The sequence below is a fragment of the Puma concolor genome, chromosome C2 (genome assembly GCF_028749965.1).
Source record: "Puma concolor isolate L17-30 chromosome C2, mPumCon1.1.hap2, whole genome shotgun sequence".
Taxonomy (NCBI): domain Eukaryota; kingdom Metazoa; phylum Chordata; class Mammalia; order Carnivora; family Felidae; genus Puma; species Puma concolor.
In genome coordinates, this window is record NC_141675.1 from 43,933,632 (window position 1) to 43,954,699 (window position 21,068).

Here is a 21,068-nt window from a genome sequence, read left to right on the forward strand (position 1 = left end):
AGTTTGAGCCCCATGTTGGGCTCTGCACTGGCAGTGTGGAGCCTACTTGAGATTCTCTCTCTCCTTCTCTCTGCCCCTCCCCAACTCGTGCTGTCTCTGTCCCTCTCAAATAAATAAATAAAACTTTAAAAAAACTATATGATCCAGAGATCTAATCCAAGAATACCTGCCATAATACTCCTACCAAGTAATCATATGTTTTTTTTTAAAGTTTATTTATTTCCTGACAGAGAGAGAGAGAGAGACAGAGAGAGTGCACACGAGTGTGAGCTAGGGAGAGGCAGAGAGAGAGGGAGACACAGAATCCGAAGCAGGCTCCAGACTCTGAGCTGTCAGCACAGAGCCCGACGCGGGGCTCGAACTCATGAACTGTGAGATCATGACCTGGGCTGAAGTCGGACACAACCGACTGAACCACCCAGGTGCCCCCCAAGTAATCATATGTGTGAACAACTCTGGAGCAGAGCATCTACTTTGTGTTAAAATAGTCTATACACATACACACAATTGCAATTCATATCAGACAAATGGATAATCTCTATAACATGGAGAGCTACTACATAATAGCTCTGACAGTGAAGAGCCTGCTTGGGATTCTCTCTCTCTGCCCCTTTCCTGCTAGTGTTTCTCTCTAAATAAATAAATAAATAAATAAACATAAAAAGAAATAAACACAGATATGCTAAACTTCACTCATCAAATCAAAACCACATTGAAGTACAGCTTTTCAGGGGCACCTGGGTGGCTCAGTCGGTTGAGCAACCGACTTCAGCTCAGGTCATGATCTCACGGTTTGTGGGTTCGAGCCCCACGTCGGGCTCTGTGCTGACAGCATGAAGCCTGGAGCCTGCTTCTGATTCTGTGTCCCCCTCTCTCTCTGCCCCTCCCCCACTCACGCTCTGTCTCTCTCCGTCTCAGAAATAAATAAACATTAAGAAAGCAAATTAAGGGGCGCCTGGGTGGCGCAGTCGGTTAAGCGTCCGACTTCAGCCAGGTCACGATCTCGCGGTCCGTGAGTTCGAGCCCCGCGTCGGGCTCTGGGCTGGTGGCTCGGAGCCTGGAGCCTGTTTCCGATTCTGTGTCTCCCTCTCTCTCTGCCCCTCCCCCGTTCATGCTCTGTCTCTCTCTGTCCCAAAAATAAAAAAAATAAAAATGTTGAAAAAAAAAAAAAAAAAAAAAAAGAAAGCAAATTAAGAAAAAAAAGAGAGAATAGCATTAGAAATACAACTTTTCAAATATCTCATATATTCCTGAAAGGAGTATAAATTTGTACAACCCCTATAGAGTAAAATTTAGTAATTAAAATAACAAATGTATATACATGCTTTTATTCACTATTTCAACTTTTAGGAATTTTTACACAGGCAAAATGATCTATTTAGATAGGTAATCACTGAAGTATTGTTAATAGTAACAAAAGATGTGGAAATAACCTAAATACTCATTAACAAAGACCCAGTTAAATAAACTGTAGTATACCCATGCAATGGAGTACTATGCAGCTGTAAGTAACAATACTACTAATAAGGCATCTCTTAATGTTCATAATAGAAAGTTCGTCAAACTATATTGTTAAAAAAAAAAGTTACCCTCAGGAAACTAGAAATGCAGACCTTCCTCAACTTGATAACGAGCCACCATTAAATAAATAAATAAATAAATAAATAAATAACAAAAAAAAAAACCCTAACATCATAGTTAGTGGTGAGAAACTTGAAGCTTTCCCACTAAGATCAGGAAGAATACAAAGATGTTCCCTCTTACCACTGCTTTTCAACATCACACTGGATATCCTAGCTGATGCAAGAAGACAGTAAAAGGAAATAAGAGGTATATATATTGGGAAGAAAGAAAGAAAACTGTTCACAGATGACGTGATCATCTATGTAGAAAATCTGAAACAATTGAACAAAAAAAAAAAATACTCTTGGAGCTAATAAGCAATTATAGCCAAACTGCAGGATTCAAGGTTAATATACAAAAATTTACCACTTTCCCATATACCATCAGTGAACAAATGGAATTTGCTTAAAACACATGGCTATTTACTTCAGCATCCCCCCAAATGAAATACTTAAGTATAAATCTAACAAAGTATGTACAAGATTTATATGAGGCAAACAATAAAATTCTAGTAGAAGATATCAAAGAAGAACTAAATCAATGGAGAGATATTCCATGTTCATGGGTAAGAAGACTCAATATTGTCAAGTTGTAGGTTCTTTTCAACTTGATTTATACATTCAAAAGAATCCCAGTCAAAATTCCAGGAAGTTATTTTGTGGATATTACCAAACTGGTTATAAATTTTATATGGAGAGGGGTGCCTGGGTGGCTCAGTGAGTTGAGCATTCGACTTCGGCTCAGGTCATGATCTCACAGTCCGTGAGTTCAAGCACCACGTCAGGCTCTGTGCTGACAGCTCAGAGCCTGGAGCCTGCTTCATATTCTGTGTCTCCTTCACTCTCTGCCCCTCCCTCACTCATGCTCTGTCTCTCTCTGTCTCAAAAATAAATAAACATTAAAAAAATTTTCTTTTTAATTTTATATGGAGAGGCAAAAGACCCAAACAACAAACTCAAGACTAAAGAGCAAAGTTGCAATACTAACACCACCTGACTTCAAGACTTACTATTAAGTTACAAAAATCAAGACAATGTGGTATTACAAAAGAATAGACCAATAGATCAATGGAGTAGAATAAAAAGCCTGGAAGTAGACCCACACAAATATAATCAATTTATGTTTGGCAAAGGGGCAAATGCACTACAATGGAAAAAAATTCATCTTTTCAACAATTGGTGCCAGATCAACTGTATATTCACATGCGAGACTAGACACAGATTTTACACCTTTTACAAACATTAACTCAAAATGGGTCATGGACCTAAATGTAAAACACCAAACTATAGAACTCCTAGAAAATAGCATAGAAGAAAATTTGGATGGCCTTGGGTTTGGCAATAACTTTTTAAATATAACTCAAAAGGCACAGTCCACGAAAGAAAGAATTGATAAGCTAGACTTCATTAAAATTAAAATTTTCTGCTCTGTGAAAGACACTATCAAGAGAATAAAAAGCTAAGCCACAGACTGGAAGAAAATACTCGCAAAAGACTTACCTGATAAAAGACTGTTGCCCAAAATATACAAAGAACACTTGAAAGGAAATAATAATTAGGGAAATGCAAATTAAAACAATGAGATGCCACTACACATCTATTAGAATGGCCAAAATCTAGAACACTGACAACAACAACTACTGGTGAGCATGCGGAGCAACAAGAACCCTCACCCATTCCTAATGGGGATACAAAATGGCACATACAGTTTTGAAGACAGTTTGGCAATTTCTACAGAACTCAACACATTCTTACCGTGTATCCAGCAGTTATGCTCTTCAGAGTTTTTTTTATATTAAATATAATTTATTGTCAAATTGGTTTCCATACAACACCCAGTGCTCATCCGAACAGGTGCCCTCCTCAATGCCCATCACCCACTTTCCCCTCTCCCCCATTCCCCACCAACCCTCAGTTTGTTCTCAGTATTTAAGAGTCTCTTATGGTTTGCTTCCCTCCCTCTCTGTAACTTTTTTCTCCCCTTCCCCTCCCCCATGGTCTTCTGTTAAGTTTCTCAGGATCCACATATGAGTGAAAACACATGGTATCTGTCTTTCTCTGCCTGACTTATTTCACGTAGCATAATACCCTCCAGTTCCATCCATGTTGCTACAAATGGCCAGATTTCATTCTTTCTCATTGCCAAGTAGTATTCCATTGTATATGTAATATGATCTTTAGTGTTTACCCAAAGGAACTGAAAACGTAGCACGTGGCTGTTTACGGCAGCTTTATTCATAATTGCCAAAACTTGGAAGCAGCCAAGATGTCCTTCAGGAGGTGAATGGACAGATAATCTGTGGTACGTCCACACAATGGAATATTATTCAGCACTAAAAAGAAATGGGCTATCAAGCCTTTCATGAAAAGACGTGAAGGAATCTTCTATGCATATTACTGAGTGAAAAAAGCCAATCAAAAAGATGAGTGGTTGCCAGGGTGAGGAGGAAGGGAGGGATGAATAGGCAGACACAGAGGAACTTCAGAGCACTGAAACTATTGTGTACAATACTGCAATGCTGGATACTTGTCATTATACATATGTCTAAACCCATGGGATGTACAACACCAAGACTAAATCTTAATGTAAACTATGGACTTTGGATGATAATGATATGTCAGTGGAAGTTCACTGATCGTAACTAACACGGCATTATGGTGTGGGATGGTGATGGGGGGGGAGATTGTGCGTGTGTGAGGACAGGGGGGTATATGGCAACTCTGTACTTTCTGTTCAGTTTTCCTGTGACCCTACAACCACTCTAAAAATAAATTTTGTTAGTTAAAAAAAAAACATACCACATAACAAGATGTATAAGATGTTCCCTTCACGTAAACTGGGGGAAGGGATTACCTATATATTCACTTTTCTGATGCATGAAATGGCTACCTGTGGAGAGTAGCACAGGAGTTGGAGGAAGACTTTTTACCATACACCTTTTTATACTTATTTTTGAATGATTAAAAAAATTATTCAAAAAATTAAAATGATTAAAAATGTATGAAAACAGTCTATCCTATCCCTTTCTCACAGTCAGTTAAAAAAAAAAATCTCAGCATTGAAATACTGCCTCAAACAGTTAACTCTTTTCATATTTTTTTAACAGACCATCACACAGTGATCTATTTATTCTAACCCTAAAAATTTGGGCCCAATTTTCAATCTTCTTGAAACCAATAAAAGTATAAAGAAAATCTTATAAAATCTCCAAAAGAGAAAAATCAGATCTTAAAAGAATGTGGATTCTTGTATGACCCTCCACCATTTTTTTAATTTATTTTTTTATTTTTTTTTTAATGTTTATTTATTTCTGAGAGAGAGAAAGAGAGATACAGAGCACAAGCAGGAGAGGGGCAAAGAGAAGAGACACAGAACCCGAAGCAGGCTCCAGGCTCTGAGCTGTCAGCACAGAGCCCGATGCAGGGCTCAAACCCACAAACCACGAGATCGTGACCTGAGCCGAAGTCGGACACTTAACCTACTGAGCCACTCAGGTGCCCCTCCACCATTTTTTTTCTTATTTAAACTTTACCTTAAACATCAACTATCAGTCTTGATGATTTATCTGCTGTTTAAGGTCTTAACTGTAAAGCCTCCAGTCCAAAAGATTCTGTAGGCAGGGAACATGTTGTGCTATGTCGCGGGCGTGTTGAAAACACCCAGCTGTCCTCACCAGCTGAGCATATTCCTTGGGAACCACTAGTAGTGGGGTTTCTGGACCTTTAAAAGTATTTTTTTTTCTCCTGACCTCAAAAAACATCCACACACCTTCTCTAGACAAATGCCATTTCTTTCAGAACCGATTAGTCCAGGTCTGTCAGACAAATTGCTGTAACAGATATGTTTGGTAAAAGCCGTTCTCTGCTTGTCGGTCAGGTAGTTATACCTTTCTTACAGATATGCCCTTATGAGTTTCACAGACAGTGGTCACAGGCTTTCCTGAATTTGATTCTAGCAGGTGGCAGGGCGGCTCTGCCCCTCCTTCCTTTGGGAGCACTCACTTGCCTCCAGAAAGGGCTGCCCTCAGCTGACACCAACAGAACTTGCCAAAGAGTTCACATGCTGATTTTTTGATAGGCCCAGTGAGGTTAGATGCAATCACCACTCTTAAGCTTTTGGCCCGGCCAGAGGCTGGGTGTATCCCAATGATGTACCGTGACCGAACTGTTTGGGCTGTGGCACCCTGTTTGGCAATAGTATGGTGTAGTTTTATCAAATTCTGGCAACAGCTTTCAGCTCTGTAGTAGTCAAGGAAGATCCTGGCCTGCAGGAAGGGTTTTCCTGATGCGTACTGGCAGCAAAAAAATCTTCAGCTCAAGGTCAGTCCACACTGCACAGATTCCGTGTACCCTCCAGCCCTTAAACTATTGATCACAAATCTGTTTCCGGAATATAGATGTTAGTAGATGATGTTTCCTAAATACTTGCCAATGAAAGTTAACGCGGTAGACATTTTAGTACATTTTTTGAGCTGTTTAAATCCAAATCAAAACTTTTATCTCAATCATCCAACAGAACAAAACCTGAAAAACTTTGGGAGCCAAAGATTTATCTGGTTATCACACCAAGAAAAAAAAATCCAAAAACAAAGAACTTGAAAGTTCATCGGAAGCAAAAGTGAAAACAACCAGAAGCATATGTTTAAGAGCCATATAAAACAAAACAGAAGTGAGAAAGTATTTTTTTAACATTTATTTATTTTTGAGAGACAGAGAGAGACAGAGCATGAGCAGGGGAGGGGCAGAGAGAGAGGGAGACACAGAATCTGAAGCAGGCTCCACGCTCTGAGCTGTCAGCACAGAACCCAACATGGGGCTTGAACCCATGAACCGCAAGATCATGACTGAGCTGAAGTTGGACATTTAACCAACCGAGCCACCGAGGTGCCCCATGAAGAAGTATTTTAAAGCTCAAGGGCTATATTGATCTGTGTGGAGTAATAAAAAGTTACTTGTTCTGACTTTACTTTTAAAAAATCCTTAAAATACTGATTTCGAAAAAACCTTAAATATTCCTTTAAAAATTTTAGTACCAGGACTCAGTAAATGTCTGTTTCTATATAAACACCTCTTTAATTTATAAATGACCACAATAGCGCTAGGGACTCATCATTCTAAGAATTATATGTTACTATAATTACTCTGTGTGCAAAATAGCAATACATCAATGAATGGATCTTCTGAAAACATGTTGCTTTATTAAGAAGTTTTTTTTTTAATAATAAGCTTGTTTTCAAAAATCTTCAGTAATCATTTCAAGCAAAACTGTGTGTATTCGTGTATGACAAAAATACCTCTGGACACAGAATCTATTTATTGGCCCATAAAAGGCATATTCACACACCAAAGGTAAACAGTTTCTTAACCCCTCAGTTTCATCATTTTATGTGCAAAATAGAGCTAATAAAATCTCCTGCACAGGGCTGTTGAAAAGATTAAACGAGATTATATATGTAGTATGTATTCCTTACTGTGCCTTATAAAATTAGCTCTTCAAATAAATGTCTCTTCTCCTTCAACCAGAACTTATTTTTCTCTCTAATTATAGATGAAATATTTTGTCCTCTGTAAAAGGAATTCCAGACGGATAAAGATATTTTAGGAGTTTAGGACATTCCAAGAAATCATTAAGTCTTTGTTCAGGTGAGCCCCCTCCCTGGAACAAGAGGCAGCTGGAATTATTCTAGAAGCTGCTTAGGAGTTACCGAAAGTGAAGCGGTATCCTTTGACACCAGCTTTTTCAGGACCTTGGAGCCTTCTTAGCTCTTTTTCACTTCAACTCACTCCTTCCCTGCCTGCTTGCGGGCTAGAAACTCTCTCAAGCTGCTTGCAACATTTGTCTGTCTTCTACTTTCTGCCCCTTTTGATCCTTCTTCAAAAATCCAGTGCCTCATTCATTCCTCCATTTCCTCTGTCTCAAAAGGAGAAGCAGCTGGAGAGAGCTTTCTGACACACTGCCTGAATTGGCAACAAGTGTCTCTGAGGTCCCAAATTCCGAGGAATGCTCTGCTTCCCACTCAAATTCCAGGGAGGCAGTGGAGTTTAAGAAGACCCAGACATGCCAGTCTCTAGTCAAATGACCTTGAGCAATTGTCTAACTTTTCTGAGTTTCAGTTATATCATCTGTCATATAGGGACAGTAGTTCTGCATGAACCAAAGAAAGCCATTTTCGCCTGGTGGAAAAGAAAAATCAAAACAACTTTTTGGGTTTCTAAACACTGTGTTCAACAGACATCCCTCAACCTCACACTCACCTTGGAGGTTCAAGGCTGGGACTGAGCTCAGAGACGTGGTGAGCCTGAGGGTTTGGGTGATGTCCAGTAATGTAAGAGGGCTCAGGACTGCAGACATGCCTGCTACAACCTATAGTTTTGATGTTGTTGTTTAAGCTGGAAGTTTAATTTTTTTTTAAGAATAAAATTATTGCTAGAGTTCCAGTGGCCTTGTGAAAATATGTATCCAGCTAGATTACCTGATAGGCTTTTTTGAGGATCAAATGATACAATCCACAAGAGAGTACTTTCTATAATATATATTGTGCCCTAGAGGTTTGGTGACAATGGAATTCTCTCTTCAGGCAAAAGCTTACAGTCGACAGGTCACTAAGTCTTTAAATCGTAATGAACTTTGGGGTCATCTTCTCTAATCCTTCTCAGATGAGGCTCTGAGTGTACACATGCTGGAGAGTTAGAAGCAGATGGCATTGGCAGGCTAAAGGAAAGTTAATTCTCCAGTAATATGTGTGGGGACTTATGTCCCCTGCCCTCTCAGTGTATTATGAATGGACCTCAGATCAGATAATCAACTTTCTATAAAAACAATAACTTCCATTCTTCGTGACTCATCCAGTTTTGGCAATGAACTCTGAACGCTGACTGCCATTCTTATAAACTTAAACATACCCTACTATACAATCCAGTAATCCTGCTCCTTGCACTTGAGTATTCATGGCAGCTTTATTCATAAAACCCAAAGTAGAAGCAACCCAAATGTCCATCTGCTAGTGAATGGATAAATACATCTTGGTCTATGCATGCAAAAGAATTCTACTCAGCCATAAAAAGGCATGAACCATTGATACTCAACAGCATGAATAAACCTCAAAAACCTTATGCTAAAAGAAGTCAGATGCAAAAGACTACATACTGTATGGCTGCAATTATATGAGATTCTAGAAAAAGCAAAGATAAATGGACAAAAGTCAGAGCTGTGTTTGCCAGGGGCCAAGATAGGGGGATGGGATTAACCACAAAGGCAGTAGAGGGAAGTTTTGGGGGTGATTATGCTGATGGTCATATGATAGTATATATTTGTCAAAGCTCACTGAATTGTACACTTTTAAAAAGTAATTTTTATTATATATAAATTATGCTATAATAAAGCTTATTTTAAAGAAAAGGTGACTGCCAAAGAGATTATCTTAAGTTTTAGTCTTATAACCAACTAATTTAAAGGATTTAACCCAGAAACTAACCCAGAAACTGAAAGATAACAAATATGGTAACTAAAGTTTTAAAGGTGGTATATATTCAAAGTGTTCAGGGTTAGAGATCCTGGACAACTTTATTCCTGCTTTTTGAGCACCTACCATGTTGTTATCGTGTTAGTGGTAGAATAAGTAATAAAAGTACGATTGAAAGATCAAGCAATTACTTTGTCTTTTTAACTAATCTTAAACTAATTACAGAAAGTTATTCCCATGTCTGAATCAGCAACCGTGCCTCTCTAATTTATGGAATCTTCATTTTACCGACAAACCACTACAAAAATCTCCAGAGTCACCCAAATTGAGCTGAAATTTCATTTTCTGTGCTCTACTCCCACTAGAAAGCTCTGATCATTTAATTATTTACTAATTAATTCAACATGCCTCCCCCACTTCCAAAGGATCCACTTCATAAATGAGGCAAGGGTAATAATGAGGGAAAAACTTAAAGCACAAGTCAGTGCAGGGTAAAAACTAGAAATAGCTGCAATTTTTGCCATGAGTTTCCAAGTGGACCAAAAAACGGGGAAACCTGTATAGATATAAGATTCAAAATGTCTACAGGATAAAGAAAAAACTATTAAGAAGATACAACATTCTTTCTGATACTAAGACCAGGATGACAGCTTTCCGATGGATCCTCTGAAAGAAGAAACAGTGTGACACAGCAAATATCATCAACAGCACATAGGAAAAGCCGCAGTGACTTTTCTGTGGCATCCTCGATCCATAGAAAAAGCCAAGAACATAATGCCACTCTACAGAGGGAAACATGGTAGCTGGAGGGAAAAGGTGGCAGGGGAGTGACTTTTCACTGCACACATCTCCTTTGCAGCTTTTGAATAGCATTCAACCTACACACATAACCAAGCAGTGGGAAGGACCTCTACAAATTATTAGCTGTATAATGTTAGGCAGGTTCTGTGTCTCACCTCTATATTGGGGGTTAGAGACGATCTACCTTATTAGATTGTTGGTAAGGTTACATGATTTAACATGTATAGAAAACTTAGCATCATGTAAGTGTTAGCTGTCACTAATGACAATGCCAAAGTGGAATTTTGTAAAGATTGTCTTGTCATGAAGCAAAACAATGTTGTTCCTTGTATAAAGCTCAGTGAAAATCCCATTTGAGTCAAGAATATAAATTTAGAGTCTCTACTAGATGTGAAAATCAGTTGTCATGCCTGTGGAGTTTATACAGCTAACAGATCTAATTTATTAAATTTTGTAAAATTTTTATTTATTTTTGAGAGAGAGAGAGAGAGACAGAGTGTGAGTTGGGGAGGGGCAAAGAGAGAGGGAGACGCAGAACCTGAAGCAGGCTACAGCCTCTGAGCTGTCAGCACAGGGCCGATGCGGGGCTCAAATCCACGGACCACGAGATCATGACCTGAGCCGGAGTCAGACGCTTAACCGACTGAGCCACCCAGGCACCCCAGTAACAGATGTAATTTATTTTAATTTTGTTATGTGTTTTAAAAGACAATGTATTACTAAGCATTGTTGAAAAAAATTAAGGAAGATATAAATAAATGAGAAAACATCTCATGTTCATGGATCAGAAGGCTTAAGTTTTTAAGGGGTCAGTTCCCCCAAATTGATCTAAAAATTCAATACAATCTCTATCAAACCCCATCTTCTTTTATTGCGAAAATCAATAAACTGACCCTAAAATTCATATGGAAATGCAAGTGACCCAGAATAGCCAAAACAATCTTGAAAAAAGAACAAAAATGGAGGACTCACACTTCTCAATTCCAAACTTACTACAAGCTGCAGAAATGAAGACAATCTAGAATTAGCATTAGGATAGACACATAGATCAGTGGAGTAGAATGAGTCCAGAACTCATTGTCACATTTATGTTCAACTGATTTCCAAAAAAGGTGCCAAGACCATTCAAAGGAGAAACAATTGTCTTTTCAATAAATGGTGCTGGGACAATTCAGTATTCACATGCAAAAGAAGGAAGTTGGACTTCCATGTCATGTGACACACAAATTAACACAAAACGGATTATAGACTTAAATTTAAGAGCTAAAACTGTAAAATTCTTAGAAGAAAACGTAAGGGCAAATCTTCACGATGGGGAGTTAGGTAGTGGTTTCTTAGACATGACACCAAAAGCATAAGCAAAAAGAAAAATAAATAAATTGGATTGTGTAGAAATCTAAAACTTTTATGCTACCAAAAAATACTATCAAGGAAGTCAAAAAGTCAACCCACAGAATAGGAGGATATATTGCAAATCACACACACACACACACACACACACACATATGTATATATATAATTATAATATATTTATAAATAAAAATGTATAATATATTTATAATCTTTATCGTAAATCATACATATCTGATAAGGGCTTGTACCCAGAATATATAAAGAACTCTTACAACTGAATGATAAAAAAAACAATTCAATTTAAAAATCAGTAAAGTGTTTTAACAGACATTTCTCTAAAGAAGATATGCAAAGGGACAATAAGCACAAGAAAAAATGCTCAACATTGTAAGTCACTAGGGAAATGCAAATCAAATGCACCATGAGATATTTACTACTCCAATCCCATTAGGACAGCTATAATACAAGACAATATTGGCTAAGAAATTCTCATACCAAGGGTAATGCCAAATGATGCAGGCACTTTGGAGAACAGTCTGGCCATCTTAAAATGTCAAAGATAGAGTTACCATATGATCCAGCAATTCTATGGTTGGTATATATCCAGGAGGAGATTAATATATATTATATATAAATAAATATATACCTCACTATATAATTTAAAACATATGTATATATATATATATATATAGAGAGAGAGAGAGAGAGTGAGAGAGAACAAGTGAGGAGAAACTTGGACCCAAATATTCATGGCAGCATTATTTGTAATAGCTGAAAAGTGGAAACTACCCAAATGTTCGTCAGCATGTTTATTCATGAAATGAATAACTAAAATGTTATGTATCCACATAATGAAATATTATTTGGCAGTAAAAAGGAATAAAACACTGATACATACCACAACATGGAAGAACCATGAAAATATGGAAGTGAAATAAGCCAGTTACAAAAGACCACATATAGGCAAATCTTTCTAGACAAATCTATAGAGATAGAAAGATTAGTCGTTGCTGAGGGCTAGGGAAAGAGAGAACAAGGAGTGACTGCTTATAGCTATAGTTTTCTTTTTGGGTGGTGTAATGTTCCAAAGTTAGACTGTGATGATATTTGCACAATTCTGTGAATATACTAAACGCCATCTAATTGTATACTTTAAATGGCTGAATTTTATGGTATGTGAATTACATCTCAGTAATTTTTTAAAGGCATTGTAACGAGTCAACAGGTCCTTGCAACTTGTCGAGTTTGAGACTCCAGTTTCATTCAAGTGAAGAATGAACAACTTTGGGCCTCCCAGGATAATATTTCTTGAATAAGCTTTCGATTGGAATCACTGGCAACAATTCTGGGTGCAGATTTTGTGTGTTACCAATTAAGGGCAAAATTTTAAATAGTTAGTTAACTAGTTAGTTCCTGTGTCTAGCCAGATGTGGTGTATCTGTTTCATGGACTATCCATGGGAACTGTTTGTGTCTTGGGCCAGCAGGTCGTCCTCTGCTCTGCAATACATTTCCAGGTCAGTTGCTTCCTCCATCAATTAGAGTGTGTGCTCAAGGGAATGCAAACTGATTTCAACATTATCTTAAACAAAACATAATTAGGAAGGTAAGCATCCTGCCAAAAAAATTACATAATGCATTCCAAAACTAACTAAAAATGAATTGTGGACCAACCATGCTAAATATACACATTGAGCATAGGTTTAAATGGTTAATAGTTGTGTTAATAGTTACTAGTACTCATGTAGCTTTTCTTTTTAAACTTATATAAATCTTTCTTTTAGGATTTAGAAATTCTGCTACACAAATTTCACCAGAAAAAAGTTAACAAATTAAATTCTCAAATGTTTGTCTCACTAAATGTATGTCTATCCACTGCTTCTAAATCCTTACAACCCGAATGTTCAAACACCTTGCTATTCAAAATGGTCCCCCAACTGGATATCACCCAGGAAGTCCACTCCAAACTACTGAGTCAGAATCTGTATTTTAACAAGTTCCCCAATTTGTGTGTACATTACAGTACACACAGTACACAGTACAGTACACTCCTACCTCAATGTAGAGCAGCCTCAGGAAAACTAGGCAGTGGGCCGCTATTAGCAATCTTGGTTGAGACAGCATTGTAGCAACCTCAAACTGCCCCTATTTGATATAAAATGGGGAAAGCTATACACTTTCTCTCACTGTAAATATGCATGAAACACAGGAAAGAAGGCTGTGGTGACCAATCTTACTTAAACATCCTGGAGGATGGAGAGAGAGGAACTTGTTCCTTAGGAAAGCTTCCTTGCTATTCTAGTTGTCCCCAGACCTTCCTCCTGGCTTTGCCCTTTTGGACCCAGCTTCACCGTTTGTGAAAGCCCAGCCTGGACACTTAGCTGTCAAGCAGTAGGTGGTAAAAAAAAAAGTCACTAATAGCAGCACAGTTCCTGAGTGAAAGATGAAAACCTCACTGTTCCAGGTCCATTTACCAGCATGGAAAGAAACAATCTAGACCTTAAATACAACTGTTTTCCCTCTCCCGGGTAGGTACAGTTCAACTACAGGCTTCATATTCCTTAAAGAGTGCCAACTCTTCTAAAGCCACAGGGTTTGAATATATGGAAACCCATGCACTGTACCTTTGCCCCCCCCCCCCCATTTCTACTTTCTGCAAAGGAAGTTGATAAAGCCAGCTAACCAGGATATCTTCCCAAGTGCATCAGTGGTCTCCATGCCAGGGTGGGGTTGGAGGAAGGGGAAGGATTCAAGAGAGTCTCCTGGAAGATGATAATTAAGATGCTGATTCTTGGGTTCTGCCCTTAAGATTCTGATTCAGGGGGACCTGGGTGGCTCAGTTGGTTAAGTGACCAAGTCTTGATTTCCACTCCAGTTCATGAGGTGGAGCCCATAAGGTGGAGCCCATGTGGGGCTCTGCAGCAACAGCGGGGAGCCTGCTTGAGATACTCTTTCCTCTCTCTCTGCCCCTCACTTGCTCAATGTCCCTCTCTCCCTCTCTCTCTCTCTCTCTCTCTCTCTCTCTCTCTCTCTCTCTCAAAATAAATAAATAAACATAAAAAAATGATTCAGGAGGTCTGGACTTAGGACCAAAACTTAACATTTTAACAAGTGCCCTAAGCATTCTGATATAGGAGGTCCAGGCCTACACTTGAGGAAACAGTGAGATAATTATAAGAAATAGTAATACCACCTTTGCAATAGAATGCTTATTCTTAAGAATATATTTCATTTTTTGAATTGATGTTGGTAATTTCCTATTTGGCTCCCATTCAGCATTTACAGGGCAACTAATATTTGCAGAGAAATGTACTACCTGCTCCTTTCCTGGTATATTTGGACTGGGTGGAGGGGATGGTGAGAGGAGAAGGGTGTGATCACAATAGAGAGACATTTCTCAACTTCCTAGAGAAATGATTTGTGAAACAGATTAACCTAAACAAGTACATTACCCAACAACAGTTACCATAATTTGCTAAACTTTTTAGGGCACCAAGGTACCAGAAATGTCATGGCCATACTGGCAGGAAGGGTCAGTTCTGTAAATCAAACTGCCTACCTTCTCCACTTAGTGAAATGACCACAGGCAAGTAAGGTCACCCTTCTGCAACTCAGTTTCTTCATCCGTAAAATGAGTATTGTAATACCCACCACATCGAGCTGATATAAGGATTAAAATGAAATACTATCTAATCGATGCAGAGGGCTCCAAGAATGTAAATCCTATAGTGAAGTTTCATTCGTCAGTCAAAGCCACAAAACCATTGTGAGAACACTGAGAAATGTTTACAGAGGCTGATTTGTAATTTGATTGGTAGGTGAAAAGAGTGAAATTTAAACTTTATTTCAAACAGTTCAAGTGAATGATTGTGACCACAGTGGTCGTCGGTTTTTGTGTCTTAGGGTTCTCTAACCCGAGGCTGCTTCTTCAGGAGTTGGTGCTGCTGATGTCACGCTCGGTCCCAAAGTCCCGCTCCAAATCCCCGGTCTAGTGGGGGATGCGGAGGCACGAGGTCCCAGGCAGGTGCCCCTCGGGAGCAGGACCAGAGGTGCCAGGGAGCTGGACCCGGGCCCAGCCCCGAAGGTGCTGGGGCTGGCAGGGGACCCGGGCCGGCCGCTCAGCTGGGAGGATGCCGGCGGGCGCGGGGAGCGTGCGCGGCCACGTGACAGCCGCTATAAGAGCGCTCCGGGCGGACGCTCAGCTCCCGCCGCGCCTCCTCGCTGGCCGCGCTCCCTCCCGGCGCCCGGCTTCTCCCAGCCACCAACCTGCGGCTGCGGCGGCCGCCCGCCCCTACCCGGCAGCACCATGACAGGTAACGCGCCTCGCCGCCCACCGCCCCCCGGACCTCCGACTCCCAGTCCCGCGCCGTCTGCCCGCCCCTCAGCCTCGGGGGAGTTGCCGGCAGGACTAGGACCGCCGCAAAGTTGCAGGCTGGCTGCAGCCGGGCGTGCCGCTTCCTGCGTCAGCCGCTGCCCGGCCGCCCCTGGCGCTGGAGCTGCCGCCTGGAGCCCGGGGCGCCGTCATGGGGGGGCAGCCTGGCGGGCCCTGGGCCCTCTGCCGAAGCCCCCGCTCCTGCTTCCGTCTCCGTGCCCTTCCTCTTGCTCTCGCCGTGAAGGGCGGACGGGCGGAGCAGCTGCGGCGGGGCTGGGTGGGGGTGGGGAGCCGGCTCCTGGGGGCGCCAGTCCCGAGCCCCGGAGCGCGGCGCGATCGTGGGCGGCCGCCCCCGCCTCCCACAAGCAGGAACACCTAGAAGGGCCGGCCGCGAGACGGGGACCCCTGCGGCCCCGGCCCGGCACCTCCGCCCGGGCCCTGGCCCGGGCGCTGGCCGCCACGCTGACTATTTTTAGGCCTTTGGGGCTGGGTTGCGGAAAGCCAGAGCCAGGGGAGTGCCCTGGGGGAGCGGGCCCCGTGCGGTGGGCGTGCGCCGGCCCACTTGTTGCAGGGGTCGACTCTGCCCCGAGAAAAAGAAGCTCCAAGATAACCGGTCCTTCTAATGTTGACGAGGCTAATCGCGTGGTTGTTACAGCAATTGAACTGCTAAAAGATTGCAGCTGTACCCAGAGTTCGGTTATATTCTACCCAACTGTCATTGGTCTTTTCTGTTCATTTGTAATGTTTGCTGGGTGTTCCAGCTTATGTTTTTAAGCATTTGTCCTGTACTTCGTTTTGGATATCATACATATCCTTGCTTCTTTAAATCCTGTTTACCTTATTAAACTTATCCAGGTTCCCCTGGAATCAGGACTGCCTTTCAGTTAAAACATTAGTCATTATCCCACCTCCGTCCCCTCCGCCCCTCCATATTAAATACTCTTGGACCGACTGCCTGAAATGTTGCGGTCTTACGATGGTTTTAAGGAACCAGTAAAGGCAGACATTGATGGGGATGTCAAGTGACAGGTGTCATTGTTCTGAACTTTCCTACAATGTGACTAGGCAGGAAGCCCATGGCCCTTGAGGTGTTGGGGGACACCAGTTTTCTACAATTTAATAGTGAGCCTGTTTGGGAAGAGAGTCCAACAGGGTATGAAGATGCCCTCTGGTTAGAGGCTGGCTCATGTGCTAGCCCCTTTGATAACCTACAGCTTTCTCCCACTTCTCCATGGAATTTGCTCTGCCTCTAGCCTCCACATTGGAAAAAATGGGCAAGGGGAGAATGAGAAAGCGCATGACTTCGTGACGAAATGTCCCAACTCCTTGGTTGGACAGAGTGTCCCAGGTGACCCCTGCCAAATGTATCCTATACATTTGGATGCCTGCCAACTTGCCAAAATCCCCTTAGAGATAGAGTGTGCCCCAGAATCCTCCCAGGGAAGAACTGGAGAAATCCTAAAGGCTGGGCTGGTGGTCTTGGGAGGGAGGGGCTTGTTCAGTAGGAAGAATAATCTGTGTATTTGCCTTCCCTTCTGGCGACTGAGTGATTGAGTGTGTGTGTTGGGGGAGGGGGTCCCAGGGTGCAGGGTAAGGGTGCTGCTTGCTTCTCCAAGGAAAAGGAAGCGGGTTTATTTGTGATTACGAAGTGGTCCCTAAATCCAATTAACAGTGATTGGCCACTGTTCAGATAGAAGCACCAAGGAGGGAAGGCCTGTGGAGGTGATTTTTGAGCAGAGACTCAAAGTGACTGTTGAGATGTGGTGGGTGGTGTGGGAGCCTTTGCTCCAGGTTGAGGAAATAGTCTGTAAAGCCCGAGGCTTGGCAGAAGCCTAAGCATCAGAATGAAGAATATAGCCTCTGCTTTCAGGTGCTCTCAGTTGAGGTCATTAGTTGGATTTGTGCTTGGCTGAAAATACTTGTAGGAGAAACAGAAAATGTACTTCTTGATTTCTTCATTACCACCTGTTAATTGCCTGAGGTTCACCTGGTGTTAAGCTACCATTTAGTCTGAGAATTTTGCATGTTCAAACTCTAAATTGGATTTAATTTTTATAACTTGGCCTGTGTTTCTGCCAAAGAATGGTCTTGAGTTAGTCTTAAAGTGATCATTTAGGTTCTTCCCCCACTCCCAAAGAGGCTGCTCCTTCATTAACAAAGCAAATTGATCTCAGAGGAGCTAATTTTTCCCAAGTTAGAGGTTGAAAAGACTCCTGGGGTAGGATATTATAATGAGTGTGTTTTTTTTTTTTTCTCTTTGTATTAAGATCAGGCCTTTGTGACACTGACCACAAACGATGCCTATGCCAAAGGAGCCTTGGTCTTGGGCTCCTCTCTGAAACAGCACAGGACAACCAGGAAGCTGGTCGTGCTTGCCACACCGCAGGTCTCAGACTCCATGAGGTGAGGACATCCCTGACTAGCTGTTGGTGGGGCTCCCACATCCTTAGCCCACTTCTGGTGTCCGTGGGTATTGAGGCCATTCCCATTCCAGGGGTTGAGCCGTAGGTGGAGAAGGATCAGAGTTGCTGAGTGAAGGATTCCTGCATCTGAAACCTCTTCCTAGCTCTTGGGAGATATTCCAGCTGATCTTCCTTCTGGGAGGTGCTGTTCTGACCCATGCTTTAACTGGTTCCAGCTGGGAGAAGGCCTCTCCAGTAAGCAAGTTTTCTAGGATGACCTGAGTGAAAGTTTTAGTCCAGGCATTCCTTTTATGTGGTCACACTTCACTTACATTCCTTTCCCCAAGTGTAGCAGGGCTACTTTGTTTCCTGTTCCCAACTAGGGAAACCTCTAGGTGACTGAAAGTAAGGAGCATTTTTCTCCATTGTCAGTTGACATTTGTAACCTAAAGACCTTCATTTACCATTTAATAGACTAGAATATTTGCCAAAGGGCTCTCTGAACTAAGGATTATGCTAAATGAGCCTCCTGGGGGTGGGGATTGGGGGACACACACTGCTTGTGATTGGGTTAGTTCACTTTGATTTGTTGGTATTAAATTTTGAAGTATTTGAATGAACTGCCTAGATCCTAATACTACAAAAATATCTGGGCACACTTACAGCTCTGTATGGTGTTTAGTTTTTCTATTTGTCTTAGAAATTGAACATGCACTTTTTGCAACTTCTTACAAGATGTGTAAGCACATGCCAGGGATCTCTGAAAAGGCATTACACACACACACACACACACCACTTATGTATATATAAATAATCTCAATACTAACCTTGTTTCTAAAGGGTAATTTAGGAAAATGCCAAAAAGACGGTTTCCTAATGTGTATGTCCTAATTTGCAGTCTATTTAGTGAGGATGTGTGTAAGAAGACAGATGGAGTCTTAGATCCCCCTTTGCTGTGGAAAATCGCTCCACTGACCATTTATTTTGAAAAAGATCAAGTTTACTGTGTGAATTAGAACATATTTTTCTACAGCTTGGGGACAGATAATACAACACCAGTTTTGTTCTGCATGTTTCATATTGTTATAGACTTTGAATGATCTTTTTATCATATGTGTTCCCTTGTGCTGAGCCTAGTGTTTTACGGAAGTATACCCCCACTTAACCCACCTCAACATTGCTTTCTAAAATAAATCTTGAGTTAATTTTGGGGACGGAGGAGTGTTGTACATCACAAACCACAGCGAGTCTCTCACCATGCCAGAAGTGCTAAGCATATAAGTGTGGGTTATATTCAGTGCTAAAGCTTGGCAACTGAATAACTGAGTCCTTTAACTTCTTTTGGGACACACAGTTCTGTCATCTGCTTTAGCGAAAATGGGTAGTTGTAGGCTTCACTGCAGGTATTCTGTGCATTTAGCATCATTTATAAAAACATGCAGTAGCCAGCAAGCATCCATTCTAATGAAGTATCATTGTTAAATACATAGTCTGTTGTAAAGATGTGCTCTTTCCAAATGGGAGTCCCATTTTGACAGGCTGTTGCTACAATTTGCCTGGCATTCAGTGGTATAATAAAAATTAGGAAACTTCTGTAATAAAGTTTAAGACCAGTGTTTCAGCGTCACCAAAGCAATTTTTATTAGTGATGTTAACTACATATGCAAGTTAATACAGTTTGGCCTGAAGTAAATTAAGACCTATTGAAGATAGTATATCAAAGTAACAGATGGCTTTAGTAATTGACGGATAGACTAATAAGGCTGTAATAATGGATTACTTGTTACTTGTCTGAAAAGACACTAAGCGCTCTGTTTTCTGGATTTTATCTTGACAGAAAAGTTTTAGAGACCATCTTCGATGAAGTCCTCACAGTAGATGTCTTAGACAGTGGCGATTCTGCTCATCTAACCTTAATGAGGAGGCCTGAATTGGGTGTCACGTTAACTAAACTCCACTGCTGGTCACTTACACAGTATTCAAAATGTGTGTTCATGGATGCAGATACTCTGGTGAGTGTGAGTCTGATGACTGAAAAGATGTATATAGTAACTGAGACCAGTTAGGCATTTGAGGAACGCTCTTAAGACTCGACTGTAAAGTTCAGATAAAGCCACTCATTAAAAGCATCAGGTGATGAAGGAGAGTTGGCCCAGGCTGCCTTACAGCTGTCATCCGAATGGTTAAGATCAGCAGCAGATTGCATCTTTTGTGTTGGATAACTTAGGGAGAACTTAAGAGTATGCTGGGGCAGAACATATCTGTAATGCTTCCTCTCCCATCTCCCTTTTGAATTAGGTCCTAGCAAATATTGATGATCTTTTTGAGAGAGAAGAGTTGTCGGCGGCACCAGACCCAGGGTGGCCTGACTGCTTCAATTCTGGAGTCTTTGTTTATCAGCCCTCAGTTGAAACCTACAATCAGCTGTTGCACCTTGCTTCGGAGCAGGGCAGTTTCGATGGTATGTGTCTGTTATCTTTATATTTGAGCTGTTAGTAACTTCTAGGAGCTGCTCTTCTCTGGGATCTAATTGCTTTGATTTCTTATGCCTGGAAGACAGCAACGCATGAGATGTAGTAAACACTTTCATTTGTTTTTGTTGGAAAATACTGTTGTGTGTTCGCATACATGCCTCTTTCTTCTATTAAGTATATGGGATTAACCTAAACGAGGAGAGGCAGTTTTTACACACCTGCTTTTAACTGGCTTTCTTGCATCTAAGTTAGAGTATGATAAATGAACCATGGTTATTTAAGAATTCAAAAGACTATTCTTAAATCAAAAGCTTTAACAACTATCTTGAAACCAGGGAAAGCTTAATTGGAAGAGCTAACAGGAGGACCAAGCATTGTCTTTGTGGAAATTGGAGGTATAAGCCTGATAATTTGGCTCTCATTCTCTTGGGAAACATTACAAAAAAGAAGATAGAAACTTTACATGATTAATCTTTTGTCTCCAAGTTCTCATTCTCTATAAGGCTGCACATCAGAGTGGTGTTTGCAAGGCCAAAGAATCAAACATTGGCAAGGTCAGCATCTGTTTTCCATAATGTATAA

At 41.1% G+C, this 21,068-nt stretch overlaps 1 protein-coding gene across 4 annotated transcripts in view; it reads left to right on the forward strand.

Annotated features, from left to right (window-relative positions):
- GYG1 (glycogenin 1) overlaps nucleotides 1-21,068 on the forward strand; it is a 75,925-nt gene that overhangs the window by 25,246 nt on the left and 29,611 nt on the right. For 2 of the 4 annotated variants that reach the window (XM_086674500.1, XM_086674501.1), the window contains exons 2-4: nucleotides 17,878-18,013; nucleotides 19,850-20,024; nucleotides 20,311-20,473. In XM_086674500.1, the coding sequence (XP_086530626.1) occupies nucleotides 17,878-18,013; nucleotides 19,850-20,024; nucleotides 20,311-20,473 (474 nt within the window). Of the gene's footprint in view, nucleotides 1-15,406; nucleotides 15,552-17,877; nucleotides 18,014-19,849; nucleotides 20,025-20,310; nucleotides 20,474-21,068 lie in introns of those variants that run through there. The other 2 variants (XM_025914153.2, XM_025914154.2) reach the window with 2 other exon arrangements.